The sequence below is a fragment of the Salvelinus namaycush genome, chromosome 21 (assembly GCF_016432855.1).
Source record: "Salvelinus namaycush isolate Seneca chromosome 21, SaNama_1.0, whole genome shotgun sequence".
Classification (NCBI taxonomy): domain Eukaryota; kingdom Metazoa; phylum Chordata; class Actinopteri; order Salmoniformes; family Salmonidae; genus Salvelinus; species Salvelinus namaycush.
Genome location: NC_052327.1, coordinates 35868489 through 35886514, shown reverse-complemented (window position 1 = coordinate 35886514; position 18026 = coordinate 35868489). Strand labels below are relative to the sequence as shown.

The 18026-nt window shown below is 41.4% G+C and overlaps 3 protein-coding genes across 3 annotated transcripts in view; 2 read left to right on the top strand and 1 right to left on the bottom strand.

The window, feature by feature from the left end:
* Nucleotides 1–11068, top strand: part of gpia (glucose-6-phosphate isomerase a) — a 30836-nt gene extending 19768 nt beyond the window's left edge. The window contains exons 11-18 of the mRNA XM_039017634.1: nucleotides 146–189; nucleotides 328–480; nucleotides 1064–1193; nucleotides 1358–1434; nucleotides 1716–1844; nucleotides 2113–2188; nucleotides 10421–10487; nucleotides 10581–11068. Of these exons, the coding sequence (XP_038873562.1) occupies nucleotides 146–189; nucleotides 328–480; nucleotides 1064–1193; nucleotides 1358–1434; nucleotides 1716–1844; nucleotides 2113–2188; nucleotides 10421–10487; nucleotides 10581–10704 (800 nt within the window). The 3' untranslated portion in view covers nucleotides 10705–11068. The remainder of the gene's footprint in view (nucleotides 1–145; nucleotides 190–327; nucleotides 481–1063; nucleotides 1194–1357; nucleotides 1435–1715; nucleotides 1845–2112; nucleotides 2189–10420; nucleotides 10488–10580) is intronic.
* Nucleotides 11069–11816: 748 nt separating this feature from the next.
* On the top strand, nucleotides 11817–15737 carry hsd17b2 (hydroxysteroid (17-beta) dehydrogenase 2). Its single transcript, XM_039018168.1, has 5 exons — nucleotides 11817–12171; nucleotides 12422–12634; nucleotides 13929–14114; nucleotides 14402–14539; nucleotides 14783–15737. The coding sequence occupies exons 1-5, from the start codon at nucleotides 11895–11897 to the stop codon at nucleotides 15142–15144; spliced, it is 1176 nt and encodes a 391-aa protein (XP_038874096.1). The 5' UTR covers nucleotides 11817–11894; the 3' UTR covers nucleotides 15145–15737.
* On the bottom strand, nucleotides 15374–17152 carry mphosph6 (M-phase phosphoprotein 6). The gene is made up of 5 exons (XM_039018170.1): nucleotides 16938–17152; nucleotides 16372–16484; nucleotides 16079–16169; nucleotides 15868–15968; nucleotides 15374–15779 (listed from the first exon to the last, which is right to left on the bottom strand). The coding sequence occupies exons 1-5, from the start codon at nucleotides 16983–16985 to the stop codon at nucleotides 15650–15652; spliced, it is 483 nt and encodes a 160-aa protein (XP_038874098.1). The 5' UTR covers nucleotides 16986–17152; the 3' UTR covers nucleotides 15374–15649.
* Nucleotides 17153–18026: the final 874 nt, after the last annotated feature.

Below are 18026 nucleotides of genomic sequence, written 5' to 3'. Positions count from 1 at the left end.
AAAGCAGCATAACAACTACTACTACTAGTACTAGTACTACTACTACTACTACTACTAGTACAATACTACTACTACTACTACTACTAGTAATTTGAGTTTAAGAGTTGATCCTAACACTTTTTTTCTACCTCCTCTCACCATGCAGGGTTTGAGAACTTTGAACAGCTTCTGGCTGGTGCTCATTGGATGGTATGCACATTTATCCCTCACATAGTGTCAATTCAACCCAACTATTTATCCCCTCAGGGGCAATTGAAAATAATCCCAAACTAAATAAATTTAGAATTGGTAATATGTTGTTAACAATGAATGGTTTGTCTTTCCAAGGACAACCATTTCCGCAGCACCCCCATTGAGCAGAACGTCCCCGTTCTGCTTGCCGTGCTGGGTGTCTGGTACATCAACTTCTTCCAGGCCGAGACCCATGCCATGCTGCCCTACGACCAGTACATGCACCGCTTCGCTGCATACTTCCAGCAGGTCAGGCAGGCTGCCGTACTTGGGTTCAAATACTATTTGAAATCTTTCAAATACTTTGAGCGTTTGCTTTAGCATGCTTGGCGTGCCAGGTGGGTGGGGTTTGCACTTTGGGAATTTTATATTGGTTCCATTCAACAGACAAGTCCGAACAACCGCAGTTGAAGTGATTTGAAATGATTTCGTATTTGAACCTACTTCTGAGTAATACAGGCAGGCAGGAGCCAGGAATGGCCATATGCTAGGGCTGTAGGAACCGGGACGGGGCATCTGTTTGGGCTAGACAAGAGAAACCAGGGACAGGATCATGTTGAGTAGACAATTTGAATTTAATTGGATAGGTGATAGTAATATGGTGAAAACTTGCTGAAGCTTTTGCTTACACCTACCTATCCAGTCTGTCAGATCTACAAAGGGAAGGAAAACACTTTCTATTAAGGGTGACTTGCAGGTGCACTAGAATATAAGAAGGGATTCATAATCATAGACTACCTTACACTGCTTCCTTTCAATGTTTCACCTTTTTTATTTATGAAGCAAACATTTCAGTCTAACCAACATAACTTTAACTGTCTTTCATACACAGGGCGACATGGAGTCCAACGGGAAGTACATTACTAAAGATGGCGCTCGTGTCAACTACCACACCGGACCCATCGTCTGGGGCGAGCCCGGAACCAACGGACAGCACGCCTTCTACCAGCTCATCCACCAAGGTAACTGCCACACTCCTGTCCTGTCCTCCAGACCCTTGTTCATAATATAGACTGCAACAGTATATGAACCAGTTGTTATTATAGCATTCCCTAATAACTGCTGAAATTAGATTAAAATAAAACGTGACCTCTCCATGTAACCTTTTGTGTTGTGACCTTTCCAGGCACACGTATGATTCCTGCTGACTTTCTCATTCCTGCCCAGACACAGCACCCCATCAGGGACAGCCTCCACCACAAGGTAGTGCACCCTCATGGCTTCCTAAATGTATTAGTACCCTAATGGCTAATCCAACATCCTCTACGCTTACACCCTCACTCTGCCACATAACCTATTCTATCGTTCAACCATTGAAACCATCAACTCTGACTTAATTTATTCAGACTTTAATTAATTTCATTTTTTCGGACTAGTATTCTTTCTCAGTCAAACCCAGAATGATGCCAAATGTACATACAGAGTTTGATTTAAAACGGTTCATTGATATGTATGTATTTGACTATACCTCTGGATCTCCATAGATCCTGATGGCCAACTTCCTGGCCCAGACGGAGGCACTGATGAAGGGGAAGACTTCAGACGAAGCCAGGAAAGAGCTGGAGGCCACTGGCCTGGGAGGAGCAGAGCTGGAGCAACTGCTGCCACACAAAGTGAGTGGATTTACTCATCAGACACAGTTGCATTACTTTTGACCAGAGCCCTATGGGCCATGAGGCTCTTATCAAAAGTAGTGCGCTATAAAGGGAATAGGGGACACAGTAACTGCCACACTTACCAGACAGACACTGGGCCAGTCTATAATCTATTGATGACAAGATATGCACCATTTGATTGTTAGTGTTGTTTCTGGATTATGCTTTGCTGTATAGCATGTTTGGTCAATTATTGTTAAACACTGTATTTTACCCTCAATGAAAGGTCTTCCAGGGGAATAAGCCCAGCAACTCCATTGTTTTCAAGAAGCTGTCACCCTTCATGCTGGGAGCACTGGTTGGTAAGTACTGTAGTAGCTGTTGTCATGTCAACAGCCAATCCCTGCCCAGAATAAAACCTTAGTATTTTATCATATTGATTTATAGAATCGTTAAGGAAGAGGTGCATGTGCGTTCCGATAGGACACATGAGGAGTGAGTAGCTCCATTTTGTACCACCAAAACTGTGGTTATGTGTAGAAGCCAGAAAACAGTTTTTAAATTAAGTCTCTAAAATCGATAGATCAACATATCCCCAAGCAACTGGGAGAGAGTGAGCGGTCAGTTATGTACAACAGGGAACCAATCAGTTGGTAAAGCGACTAGGCAACACAAACCAAACAAGCCATGGCTTCCCTCAGAGGAAAAGACAAGGAACAACTTGGAGATGCAAATGAGAGTAATGAACAGCTAAAGGTTATCTAGGAAAACATTTGTTAAAATGCTCTCAATGCACACCAAAACAAACAAACTGTTACAATCAGTTGTTAAAGTAGATTCGCTGGAAAATAAAGTAGATTCTATAGTTGTAGACATACAAGTTGTGCGCATGAACGAACAAGACAACGAAATTAGCCTTCCGGAAACAAGGTTGCGAACAGCAAGAAAACAGAATGAGACAAAACAACATGAGAATATTGTCGTTACCGGAAGACGAGGAAAAAGGAGACTTTTCCAGCTACGTGGTAAAACTGATATCAGAGGAGCTTGGCGTGGATATATCACAGGAGGATCTGGAACGATTCCATCGGCTCGGCGTGAAACAGAAGAACACTAAATAACCTCAGATGGTAATCCTCAAACTGTGGAACTATCAGACCAAAGTCAACATTCTGAAGGTACAGGGGGAAAGGAGATCAAAATCCAGGGCCAGTCCGTTCGATTCGTCCAGGACCTGTCTGCTAAGCTGAGAAAAAAAACGCAAGCAATACATTCCAATCAGACAGTCAGTGGAGGAAAAAGGAATCAAGTCTCAACTCCGCTTCTCGGCAGTGCTGTGGGTATAGAAAGGAACACAAAAGATGGAATTCACAGATGAAGTGCCGATGAAGCCCTAAATAGGCTGCAATAAACCATTCCAGTTGAGAGAGCCCAATGCCCTGAGAGAACGAAGCTGAGCTACACTAGTCTACATGCGTGATGCCCAAGACCAGCTTATTGTAAATTGAGACAATATTTTATTTATTTTTTACCTTTATTTAACTAGGCAAGTCAGTTAAGAACAAATTTTCATTTACAATGACGGCCAGGAACAGTGGGTTAACTGCCTTGTTCAGGGGTAGAACGACAGATTTTTACCTTGTCAGCTCAGGGATTCGATCTAGCAACCTTTTTTGGTTACTGGCCCAATGCTCTGACCACTAGGCTACCTGCCGCCCTCCCCCCAATACAATCTAAACTCTATTTTCCCCAAATGTACTTCTCTAGGAAGTAACAATAGACATAGCTGTTACCAATGAGCTACATGGACACTGAAAAGATGATGCAAAAGAGTGGGCGTGATGGGGTGTGTATGTGTCTGCATGTGAATGGGAGTGTGAATGAGGGTGAATATGTGTAGGAGGGCTGGAGAGACTGGGTGGGTGAATGCATAGGGTATGTGTTGTATGTGAATGGATGAGTAAGTCGATATATTGATGGGTGTAAATGTGTCTGAGAAGAAGAATGGGTGGGAAACAATGGGAGGTTGGGATAAACTTTACCTGGGTGGATAAGGGAGGGCAAAGATCGGAGGTGGTGATTGGCTTGGATGGTAGGTTGGAACAAGTTTGGTTGGGGTAAAGGGGAGAGAACTGGGAGGGTAAGTTGGAGACAGAAGGGTTGGCTTGTGAGACAGAAGGAAAGATTTAACTATACTACAATGTATTTTGGTGACTTGCAAACCTGCTATAATTGATTAACCTGCTGTAAATGATTAAAAGTTCTGGACAGATTAGGAGAGTATGTCAAGTCATTATTAGTCCTTGTTTGTCATTTATAGTTAAGATTCAATGGTGATTATTAGTGAGAGTGGAGAGGGGCTTGTGCGATTGGGACGGGTTGACTGGGAGGACATCAGACACTTCTGTGTGTGGGGCCTCTACTCATTCCACTTCAGTCTCTCGGTAGACCAGCCACTATACTTTCATTTACAAGGTATTACAAACTGACCACAGTATTTAAGTGGCAGTCTTCCTCCATTGTATGTACAATGACATAATCCACAGACTGTTGGTACATTAAGCCCTAAAAAGGCATAGCGCCTCAAAGTTCAAAAAGTACTTTGCTTTATTTTTTGTGTTTTCTGTTAAATGTCTGCTCAGCTCACACGCTCTATATTTTTTATTATAACATAACTATGTATTCATACTATGATATTTAATACATTTGCAACCTGTTTTTGGTTTGTCATTATGGAGTGTGTAGATTGACTAGGGGGGTTATAGAATCCATTTTAAAATGTGGGAAAATGTGAATATTTTCCTAATGCACTGTATACACTGAACAAAAATATAAACGCAACACGTAAAGTGTTGGTCCCATATTTCATGAGCTGAAATAAAAGTTCCCAGAAATGTTACATACTCACAAAAAACTTATTTCTTTCAAATTTTGGCCACTAATTTGTTTACATCCCTGTTAGTGAGTATTTCTCTTTTGCCAAGATAATCCATCCACCTGACGGGTGTGGAATATCAAGAAGCTGATTAAACAGCATGATCATTACACAGATCCACCTTGTTTTGGGGACAATAAAAGGCCACACTAAAATGTGCAATTTTGTCACAATACCACAGATGTCTCAAGTTTTGAGGGAGCGAGCAATGGGCATGCTGACTGCAGGAATGTAAACCAGAGCTGTAGCCAGAGAATTGAATATTAATTTCTCTACCATAAGATGCCTCCAAGGTCGTTTTAGAGAATTTGGCAGTACGTCCAACTGGCCTCATATCCGCAGACCACACCAGCCCAGGACCGCCACATCCGGCTTCTTCTCCTGCGGGATCGTCTGAGATCAGCCACCCGGACAGCTGATAAAACTGAGGAGTATTTCTGTCTTTAAAGACCTTTTGTGGGGAAAAACTCATTCTGATTGGCTGGGCTTGGCTCCCCAGTGGCTGATCCCCTGCCCAGTCCTGTGAAATTCATAGATTATGGCCTAATGAATTTATTTAAATTGACTGATTTCCTTCTATGAACTGCTACTAGGTAAAATCTTAAACATTGTTGCGTGTTGTCTTATATTTTTGTTCAGTTACATTTGACTGGTTAATTCAACTGTATCTAGGCCACTCCGGAACATTCAATGTCTCCTCGGGAAGCAACTCCAGTGGATATTTGGCCTTGTTTTAGGTTATTGTCCTGCTGAAAGGTGAATTTGTCTCCCAGAGTCTGTTGGAAAGCAGACTGAACCAGGTTTTCCTCTAGGATTTTACATTTACATTTATTTACATTTTTTACATTTTTTGCAAAATTTACATTTTGCCTGTGCTTTGCTCTTCCGTTTATTTTTATCACCCAAAAAACTCCCTAGTTCTTGCCGATGACAAGAATACCCATAACATGATGCAGCCAACATGATGCTTGAAAATATGAAGAGTGGTACTCTGTGATGTGTTGCATTTGCCCCAAACCTAACGCTTTCTATTTGGTATTTTATTAGGATCCCCATTATCTGTTGCAAAAGCAGCAGCTACTCTTCCTGGGGTTTACACAAAACATGAAACATAATACAGAATGACATAATACAGAACATCAATAGACAAGAACAGCTCAAGGACAGAACTACATAAAAAGAAAATGTAAGGCATACGTAGCCTACATATCAATACATACACACAAACTATCTAGGTCAAATAGGGGAGAGGTGTTGTAAGGTGTTGCTTTATCTGTTTTTTTTAACTGGGTTTGCTGTCTATTTGACCAATATGAGATGGAAGGAAGTTCCATGCAGTAAGGGCTCTATGTGAAAAGACCCCTGGTGGCATGTCTGGTGGGATAAGTGTGTCTCAGAGCTGTGTGTAAGTTGACTATGCAAACAATTTGGGATTTTCAACACAATGTTTCTTATAAAAAATAAGTGATGCAATCAGTCTCTCCTCAACTCTTAGCCAAGAGAGACTGGCATGCATAGTATTTATATCAGCCCTATGATTACAATGAAGAGCAGAACGTGCCGCTCTGTTCTGGGCTAGCTGCAGCCTAACTAGGTATTTTCTTGCAGCACTGGACCACACGACTGGACAATAATCAAGATTAGACAAAACTAGAGCCTGCAGAACATGCTTTTTGGAGTGTGGTGTCAAAAAAGCAGAGCATCTCTTTATTACGGTCAGACCTCTCCCCATCTTTACTAATTCAAATTTAAATTCAAATGTATTTATTTATATAGCCCTTCGTACATCAGCTGATATCTCAAAGTGCTGTACAGAAACCCAGCCTAAAACCCCAAACAGCAAGCAATGCAGGTGTAGAAGCACGGTGGCTAGGAAAAACTCCCTAGAAAGGCCAAAACCTAGGAAGAAACCTAGAGAGGAACCAGGCTATGAGGGGTGGCCAGTCCTCTTCTGGCTGTGCTGGGTGGAGATTATAACAGAACATGGCCAAAATGTTCATAAATGACCAGCACGGTCAAATAATAATCACAGTAGTTGTCGAGGGTGCAGCAAGTCAGCACCTCGGGAGTAAATGTCAGTTGGCTTTTCATAGCCGATCATTAAGAGTATCTCTACCGCTCCTGCTAGTAGAGTACTACCATTGAATCTATATGTTTTGACCATGACGGTTTACAATCTAAGGTAACGCCAAGTAATTTAGTCTCTTCAACTTGTCCAGCAGCCACACCATTCATTACCAGATTCAGCTGAGGTCTAGAACTTAAGGAATGATTTGTACCAAATACAATACTCTTAGTTTTAGAGATGTTCAGGACCAGTTTATTACTGGCCACCCATTCCAAAACAGACTGCAACTCTTTAAGGGTTTCAGTGACTTCATTAGCTGTGGTTGCTGATGCGTATATGGTTGAATCATTAGCATACATGGACACACACGCTGTGTTTAATGCCAGTAGCAGGTCATTGGTAAAAATAGAAAAGAGTAGAGGGCCTAGAGAGCTGCCCTGTGGTACACCACACTTTACATGTTTGACATTTTAGAGAAGCTTCCATTAAAGAAAACCCTTTGAGTTCTATTAGATAGATTGCCATATCGTGGATTCAGAGCTGAGGTTGAAAAACCATCCGTTTTTTCAACTACAGGTTATGGCCAGTAATATCAAAGGCTGCACTGAAATCTAACAGTACAGCTCCCACAATCTTCTTATTATCAATTTATTTCAACTAATCATCAGTCATTTGTGTCAGTGTAGTGCATGTTAAGTCCCCTTCTCTATAAGCATGTTGAAAGTCTGTTGTTAATTTGTTTACAGAGAAATAGCATTGTATTTGGTCAAACACAATTTTTTCCAACAGTTTGCTAAGAGCTGACAGCAAGCTTATAGGTCTGCTGTTAGAACCAGTAAAGGCCGCTTTACCACTCTTGGGTAGCGGAATTACTTTGGCTTCCTTCCAGGCCTGAGGACAAAGACTTTCCTCTAGGTGCAGATAAAAAAAATTGACACATAGGAGAGGCTATAGAGTCCGCTACCATCCTCAGTAGCTTTCCAAATAAGTTGTCAATGCCAAGACGTTTGTCATTATTGCTCGATAACAATTTTCCCACCTCTCCCACACTAACTTTACAAAATGTTCTTTATTTGTTTTTATGCATGAATACAATTGCTCGCTGTTCATTGTTGGCATTTCCTGCCTAAGTTTGCCCACGTTGCCAATGAAATAATCATTCAAGTAATTGGCAACATCAAATGGTTTTGTGATGAATAAGCCATCTGATTTGATGAAAGATGGTTTTGAATTTGTCTTTCTGCACATCATTTCCTTTTAAAGTGCTCAAGTTTTTTCCCATCATTCTTTATCATTGATCTTGGCTTCATAACACAGTTTCTTCTTCTTTTTGTTGATTTTAGTCACATCATTTCTCAATTTGCAGTAAGTAAGCCAATCAGATGTGCAGCCAGACTTAATAGCCACTCCTTTTGCCCCATCTCTTTCAACCATACAGTATTTCAATTCTTCATCAATCTATGGAGCCTTAACAGTTCTAACAGTCATTTTCTTAACAGGTGCATCTTTATCAATAATTGGAAGACGAAATGTCATAAATTCAAGTGCAGCGTCTGGATGCGCCTCATTAGTCACATCAGACCAACAAATATGTTTAACATCATCCACATAAGAGTCACAGCAAAATCTTTTGTATGATCTCTTGTACACTTTTAGGCCCAGCTGTTGGAACTTTTGCTTTCCTGGATATAGCCACTATATTGTGATCACTGCATCCAATGGGTACGGATACAGCTTTAGAACAAAGTTCTACAGTATTAGTAAAAATGTGATCGATACATGTGGATGATCTTGTTCCTGTAGTGTTTGTAAACACCCTGGTAGGTTGATTAATAACCTGAACCAGATTACAGGCACTGGTTACAGTAAGAAGCTTCCTCTTGAGCAGACAGCTTGATGAAAACCAGTCAATATTCAGGTTCCCAAGGAAGTAGACCTCTCTATTTACATCACATACACTATCAAGCATTTCACACATATTAGTTAGATACTGACTGTTAGCACTTGGTGGCCTAAAGCAACACCCCAAAAGAAAAGTCTTTAGATGTGCCAAGTGAACCTGCATACACAACACTTCAATAACACTTGACGTAAGATCTTCTCTAAGCATGACAGGGATAAGTCTCTGAATATATACAGAAACACATCGCGCATAAGCATGTATTCAGGGCATAAAGTTAATTTCTTAGCCCAAATTTTTGCAGTTTTACTTTTGTGCCATATTCCAAAAAGGATGCATGTTGTGGAATATTTGTATTCTGTACAGGCTTCCTTTTCACTTTCATTTAGGTTAGTATTGTGGAGTAACTACAATGTTGTTAATCCTTTCTCAGTTTTTCTCTATCACAACCATTAAACTACCGGTATGTAACTGTTTTAGTGACCATTTGGCATTATGGTGAAATCCCTGAGCGGTTTCCTTCCTCTCTGGCAACTGAGTTAGGAAGGACACCTGTATCTTTGTATTGATACACCATCCATAGTGTAATTAATAACTTTGCCATGCTCAAAGGGATATTTAATGTCTGCTTTTTTTTTTTTTGCCATTTACCGATAGGTGCCCTTCTTTGAGAGGCATTGGAAAACCTCCCTGGTCTTTGTGGTTGAAATTCACTGCTCGACTGAGGGACCATACAATTATCTGTATGTGTGGGGTACAGAGATGAGGAAGTCTTTCAAAAATCATGTTAAACACTATTATTGCACATGCAACTTATGTTACTTGTTAAGCAAATTTTTACTCCTGAACTTATTTAGGCTTGCTATAACAAAGGGGTTGAATACTTATTGACTCAAGACATTTCATCTTTTCATATTTTATTAATTTGTAAAAATTTCTGAACACAATTCCACTTTGACAATATGGGGTATTGTGTGTAGACCAGTGACACAACATCTCAATGTAATTAATCCATTTAAAATTCAGGCTGTAACACAACTACATTTGGAAAAAGTGAAGGGGTGTGAATACTTTCTGAAGGCACTGTAACTAATGAAATTACAGTTAGCGAAAATGTGTGCTTAATCCAGTATAAAGTAATGTATAGAATTTATTATAGAAGAGACAAAATTCACAAATTCTACACATTCTACAACGGCAGAGTCATGTCTTAAGTGTAAAACTAACAATGACTCAATAATCCATGCCTTTTGGGAATGCTATAAAGTTATGGGCGGCGTTAGAAAGTTGGCTGACAGAAGTATTACAATGTAAATGTACTTTTAATCCATCTGTCTGCATATTTCAAGACATGGCATGTGAGGGTGCAGTGGGAAACCTGATGGGTTGGACGATACTTTTCTCGTCAATCATCTTGAAAAAAATATATACTCAACAGGAAATCGACCAGTCCTTCGTCTTTAACAAAATGGAAAGGTCAAATGCTTTATTATATAGATGTTGAAAGTGTGGAGCGAAACAAAATGGCCGTTTTGAGGCCATGTGGCAAAGAGTGATGCGGGCGCTGGAGATGGGTGTAAGTATGTGGCTCTGGGCAGGTGTGATGTTTGTTGTATGTTTTGTATTGTTTTTTTTACGTTACGTTTTCTATTTACTTTTACCGGTAGTAAGTTTTATTTTCTGTTTTCCAGCCATGTACGAGCACAAGATCTTTGTGCAAGGAGTCATGTGGAACATCAACAGCTACGACCAGTGGGGGTAGGTGTCAGCGAGAAGCATATATGGAATTCTAAATATATATGTTGGCCTATATTTTTTGTATATCTGTCATATTCTCCTTCCTACCCTCAGAGTTGAGCTGGGCAAACAGCTGGCCAAGGCCATTGAGCCGGAGCTGAGAGACAGTTCCGAGGTCCACACTCACGATTCCTCTACCAACGGGCTCATCAACTTTCTCAAGAAGAACTCAGCCTAATTCCTTCTCTTCTTCATGGCTGACCTTTGACCTTTAGCCCCTGGCTGATCCCTATTGGAACCATACTATTGGCTGAACTATTCCACATTGTAGTCCTGGCCCCAACTTATAGCCCCTTGACCCGCATAAAAGAGCACTTTACAATTGTGATCACCAGTCTGTTTGAGTGTTTAAGTGAATTGTAAGACTTAACTGTATAATTAAATGTGTATTACAGCTCACCTAATAATGGAATGAATCACTTTTGGGAGGAGGGGAAACTCGCTTAATATTAGAATGTGCAGATATTACTGTAGGTGACAAGGCCCCTTCACTCTTACCTAGTCAACACTGACTTACCAAATAAATGTAATTTGTCACTACACGATTGTGTGTTGTTAATTTTGAGTAATTGAGGTTTTATATGCTACGTACACATGAGAATGATTTTCTGAAGCAATGTCCTATCTGTTTAAAAGTAAGGCCTACATCATTTAATGGCAAACCAACTACATATGTAATGTTATTTCAGTAGATATTTAAATATTTAGGTTTAATGAGTTTGTCTTGACAAGATGTTTTGAGAGAGAATTTAGAGAGCGTAATTTTTTTCAATTACATGTTTTATACTTTAAATAGATTGTAGCCCCGACCCAGCAATAGTAACAGCACCGTCAGATACATTTTGGAGAAAAAAATAGCAAGCCATAAGTTTTGTATAGCCCCTCAGGTGAGTATAAATACCTCCATTATCAGTGGTGAGTGAACTGGAACAGACACACCTGCTGATGTTATGATAAGAACAGGACAGTAGGCTTTGTCTGTTATCACACATCTGGGATGTATTCACCAGAAACCAAACTAGCAAATGGGCCAAGACGAGGAGGGGCTCACCCAAACTTGTCCAATAAGAAACTAATGAATACACCCCCGATGTCTGGTTTGGAACAGGTTTCATTCAGAGCCATGCCTGTTTCCACATGCACTAATGTAACAGCACTCTTGATTGGCGGTGTCGGCTGGCAGTGACCGAGGGGTGGGGTTAATGTTTCTTAAAAGGTTATAGACAGAATGCTTGGGTTTTTCAGTTGAGGATACACTTGATATGCACATGTCAAAGAGCCAAGGGGATATCCAACAAAGGGGACAGGATATTGATACCTCAGTGATATCAGGAAAGTAAGAGCAAGACCAACCTGCCAGTGGATAGAATGGAGAGCGTTGACATTGAATTCTGGTATTTCTCTTCTCTGTATACAATAGTTACAGCCCTATACATTGGGGCAATTATAACTAAGGCGAGAGGGAGTCATGATAGGGAATACTGGACCTTTGCACTTTTGGCTCTTGGGGGGCCTCTGTGCTTTTTGGCCCTTCCAGGCTACCGCAGTCTGATCTTTCTGACCTGCAGCCTCTGGTTGTGCTATGTGGTTCTGGGCAGACGAGTGGACATGCTGACGATGCATGGAAGAGCTGTGCTGATTACAGGTAGGTGATGTGGTTATATCGGTGCCATACACTGACACTATCATACCAACCACTGTCAACAAAACATGACTGATACTAGTCTATTCATAACATAGTCATGACGTGGGGCCCATTAAATCTTCTGTACAATGTTATTGAATGTGGTTTCAATACTGCTGAGTGCTTTGTGTACTCATGAATGAAGTGCACGTGAACATTGGTACAGTATGCCCTGGTGTCTCATTTATTTGTTTCTCTTCAACATGAACAGGTTGTGATACAGGTTTTGGTCATGCCCTAGCGAGAAGGATTAGTGACTTGGGAGTGACTGTGTTTGCTGGGGTTTTGGATGAGACCAGCCCAGGAGCAGTGGAGCTGAAGAGACTGGGGTCTGAGGGGCTACAAGTCCTTCAGCTGGATGTGACAGACGCTGCGCAGATAGAGCGGGCTCACCACTACATTTGCACTCAGGTTGGGGACGCAGGTAACGTGTTGTTCACTACAAGAACTATAAGGCGCTGAGGACACATAAGGTGCATTTCCACCAAGGATGTACCCCAGTGTTGAACCCAAAAGGCAGACTTTTCTGTGTCCATATATGCGTGCCCTTGTCTCACTGGGCCATGGCTCCGGCAGACTGGCTCTGACGTGGAACCGAGGCAATGCCCACTCTGGCCAGTTTATTACATACACCACACAGTTCACGAAAATGGTTTGATCCTACAGACAGTAAGTCAAATGGCCATGGCTTGCTATATAAAGCAGGCAGACAGGCATCGAGGCATTCAGTTACTCTTCAATTGAACGTTACAGATGGCAAAACGAGTGACCTAAGCGACTTTGAGCGTGGTATTATCGTTGGTGCCAGGCACGCCGGTTCCAGTATCTTAAACGGCAAGGGTTAGGGTTTAACGAGAATGGTGCGACATACAAAAAACATCCAGTCAGTGGCAGTCTTGTGGGCAAAAACAGCTAGTTGATGAGCGGTCAAAGGAGAAAGGCTAGAATTGTGCAAGCTTATAGGCAGGCCACAAACAGCCAAATAACGGTGCAGTACAACAGTGGTGTGCAGAACAGCATCTCGGAACGCACAACTTGTCAGTCTTTGTCACAGATGGGCTATTGCAGCAGACGACCACACTGGGTTCCACTCCTATCAGTTAAAAATAAGAAGCAGCAGCACTAGTGGGCACGTGATCACCAACACTGGACAATTGAGGAGTGGAAAAACATTGCCTGGTCATGACGAATCCTGGTTCCTGTTGCGTCATTCTGATGGCAGAGTCCATTGCCCCATCCTACCTGGTGTCAATGGTACAGGCTGGTGGCGGTAGTGTAGGGAATTTTGTACTGGCACACGTTAGGTCCCTTGATACCAATTAAGCAACGCTTGAACACCACAGCGTATTTGGATATTGTTGTTGACCAGATGCATCCCTTCATGGCTAGTGACTACGTAACAATGGCTAACTGAACTTTAACACCTTCTCACAAAGAAAGTCTTGCATGATGCAGAGGTTGTTGATCTGCCCGCCACAAGTCTTTAGTGTCACACTCCTAATGGAAACACCATAACATTAGAGCTTACATTAACATAAAACACTGGTGACGCACTAGTTTGGGGGTAAGTCTCAGTGGAAAAGCACCAAAAGATGTCATTGGAAAAGGCACCAAACTTAACATGTAAGGAGAAAGAAGTGATCCTTTTCTGATAAAAAATAATGCTATAATGCACATGACATGGAATGTCTCAAGTCCACACTCCCTTTGACTCTCAGGTCTTTGGGGGATTGTGAATAATGCGGGAGTCCTGGGCTATGTGGCAGATGGAGAGATTATTCCTGTGAGAGTATACAGGAACTGCTTGGCAGTGAACTTCCTTGCTGCAGTAGAGGTCTCTCAGGTGTTTCTTCCACTGCTCCGACACTCCAGAGGCAGGCTCGTCAACGTCTGCAGCATGGCAGGTAACATATCTGGACTGTTTATTGGTTATTGTCAAAATAAAAGGGTTAGGGTTGACCTTGAGCAGTCACTCGCAAGTTATACTGGCTACTATCCCACTTATGACAATGCAATTTCCAAGCAAGTACAGTTGGCCAAGAACCCCCACTTCTACTCAGACAGCCTTTATTAGGTGAGGAAACTGTAAATATAACTAATCTTCTACCCGTAGCCAGCTTGACTTGCAACTCTGTGCTCAAGGTTAATCCTAACCCTTTCCTGATGATAAACCTAAAATCTGTTTGTGCAGGTGTTGTGCCCGTTCCTGGGTTTGTGGCCTATGGAGCATCCAAAGCAGCCCTGAACACCTTCTCTGGAGTGATGAGACTAGAGTTGGCCAGATGGGGCGTCAATGTATCCACAATTCAACCTGCAGGCTTCAGGACAAGTATGTATAATAAATAATGATTATTCAGTTATATGACAGTTTAAAATGAAAATGCTATGACCTGAGACAGCGAAGAAGTTCAGCACCGCTCTTCAGCGCTCTTAGTTGTTGAGGAAATTGACCCTCTACTGCTGTTTACTTTGTATCGCTAAGTCTACTGTACCTTTCAATAAACATTGTTTTCCCCCTTTTGATTTACTTAATCAACAAACAGACTTGTCTATCATTTGGTTGAAAACACAGATATCTTCGGTAGCAGTGATGACTGGAGCCGCTACCAAGAGGAGATCTTCACCTCTCTATCCCAGGATGTCCGAAAGGACTACGGCGAGGCCTACATCTCCTCTCTCCAGACACGCTTTGCCAAGATGGCCATCATGTCCTCAGAGGACCTGCGTCCCGTGCTAGATGACATGTGCCACGCCCTGATGTCAGTGGCCCCCAGACCCGTCTACACCCCTGGCCAGTCTGCCTGGCTCATTCCCTGCCTCCACCGCCTCTGCCCCACACGGTTCTATGACATCATTATTACAAGTCTGTTTCAGTTCAATAGCAGTCTGCCAGCTGGGCTCCAGGCAGGAGGCTCAGTGGGTTCGAAGACTTGATAACATGTAAGATATGTGATGTCGGGCTATTCTTTCCCAAGGTTGTTTACGGGAATGCTTCCATAGATTAGTATCTCTCAATCTTCCCTCATGCTTGGTTGGCAGAGAAATGTGACTGTGGGCTTTGTACTTTTTTGGCAGCTTCATAAGCAAGGAAATTGAAAACCCTTGTTATTGTTTGAATTTAGTATGTTTTTGTCAATTTCTCACAGAAAACAAGACAAGCCACCACATTGGGTAACAGTTTTAATTAAACTATACCCTTGTCCATGGTACAAGGATGTGGGCTTCATTTCCTGTGTTCATAACCCTCAATGCATCTTGAAGAAATATACTTTAAAAAGAGGATATATAACATCCATTCAACTTTAAAATATATGTCTGTAACATCTTTGGAAGTTACCTACGGTTCATGAAAACACAGCAGTAAAAATAAAATAAAAATTGTTGCACATAAAAACATTGTACAGTCCTGACATACTTCATTTAAATAAAAAGCATGCCCTCAGTCCTGAGGCTTCAAAAAACCTCTTTTTGTTTGTGTCTCAGTTGCATTTTGATTAACATCCTCAACCGCAGACCTCTCCCGCTTCTTAGCAAACTTCTTCTTCATGCTTCCCACTAAGCTCTCGTACCTACAAGGTAGAGAGAAAAGTTAATCAGGCAGCGATGTAACAAAACAGTTTGAAATCACGTCAAAATAAAACTTGGGTTGTTTCCTACCTTCTAGCCATGTCTTCATCTGTGATATCAGTCTCCATTCTGCTAATTTCCTCCTCTTCCAACTCTTCCTCATTTGGAGCGTTCATCACGATCATTAGTTTCTGGATGGAGAAAATACATTTACACCAATGAAACAGTCACATCACATTTAAATGTATCTAGTCTTACTTTGATAAACCTTAAAAAGGTGTGATTGTAAATTAATAAGTACCTCTACTTCTGTATTGAACCCCTTGAATGACATTCGTCCATACTTCAGGTCTTCACAAGGCCCAAAACTTCTTTCTTCTATGATGAAATTCCTAACCAAAGACAGGAAGAACAATATAAAATATGCCAACATTTGAGCCGAGGACACTAGAGAGAAGACTGTCATCTATCTCCAATGTCCGATGGTATGATGCTGGACATTAGAAAAGGTTGGCAGTTGTGTGTCCTCAAACTAGTCTACATCCTTATGTAATTACTCCAATATGTGCAGGTGGACAGTGAAAGGTGTCATACTCTTTAGCTTTGAGTTCTGGCAGGTCCAGATACCAATGCTCATCACTGATGATCCTCCTCTCCTCTTCTTCCAGTTGCTTCTTTGTATCTGCATCCAGGCCTCTTTGCATGAACTAGTAGACAGAATGACAATTGTAGAAGTACAGTACAAGACGTGCAGGACCTTCTACACTGCATCAGAGTTGCTGAGACATTGCTGAGTAACTTCAACAGGGTGTCTTATGAATCACTTACAAATTAAATGGTATTGGAGAGAACCCATAGCCATAGGTCTGACCTAGCTACACAACACAAGATTAATCTAGTTAATTTACGAAAAGTGTGTTGACAAAGATGTCCCAGCTGACAAACCAAGCAAGTTAGCCAACATAGCTAGGCCCAAGCCAAGTTAGCTAGGTTACTTGGCTAGCTAGCTAGATCGGATATGGTTTTAGTTGGATGCCACTTTTACCATCCATCAACAGCTCTATCCGTCTCTGAGGTTTAACAACGTGCCTACTAGCAGTTGCAACATTCCTAGCGGCTAGTATGATAACTAACTATTGTAGTTAGCATGCATTTCTTACCTTCATACGCAAGAGGTTTTTGGAGAGTTTCGCGTTGTCATTTGCCATTTCAATTGGAGATTCTGGTGACGTTACTGTTGACACTAAACAATATGTCCGTCTTCTGAGTGACTGCAATAAGGTTTGTTTTTCAGCAAGCTGTGACTTTGAATCCTAAATGTTCCACGAGCTTGTTTCCACGCCGTGTGGTATAAAACTCAGACACGACCAATCGATCGAAGATTCATCTCTCTGCAGCGCTCAGATTGGAGAGGAAGTTACCACTAGACACTGTTCTACGATCATTTTTGTATGTTACTCCCTCACAGTAAAGGGTAGGATTTAGGATAGGTAATCTGATCGTAGAGCTGTGGCTATAAGGCTGGGTAACTAACTTCAGTGGAAGAAAGCATTCTTGAGGGATGTGGATTTCAGTGGTTATTATTACTGATTTAAAAACTATATTTAATCACCTAAATAATTGTATTGGCACAGCCAAAAAACAGATATGAATAAATAGTAGTGGAAATATTCAATAACATCAAATGTAATAGATAACATTTAGACTGAAGTCTATTTTGTTTATATTTTAAGCATATGTATTGTTTTCCTGCAGCGTCAGTGATGTTAAACTCCTGTGTGGCTCAGTTGGTAGAGTATGATTCTTGCAGCGCCAGGGTTGTGGGTATGATTCCCACGGGGGACCAGTACAGGGAAAAAGCACAAAAGTATATCCACTCACAACTGTAAGTCTGCTAAATGACTATAATGTAAATTTTGGAAACGCACCTACCTCCAGTCTACTGAGTTTTGTCTAGAAGGGATACAGCTTTTGTCAAAATTGACTTTTCGTAGCAGGTTTAGGAGAACAGGATAATTAGGTTAAGGTTAGTTAAAGGGTTAGGGTTAACTAAAATGCATAACAAAAAAACTTTCGATCAGTCTACCTCCAAGAGTGGCGTTTGAGCAGAGAAGAAGAGGAAGGTTCGGATCCAGAAGACGGCAGAGGTAGTTGATCAGTTCGAATGAAGCAGCATGTTGAGTACATTTGGTGAAGACAAATGTTCTGAATGGACAACAGTTATATCGAAAACTGGTACAAAAAGGAAA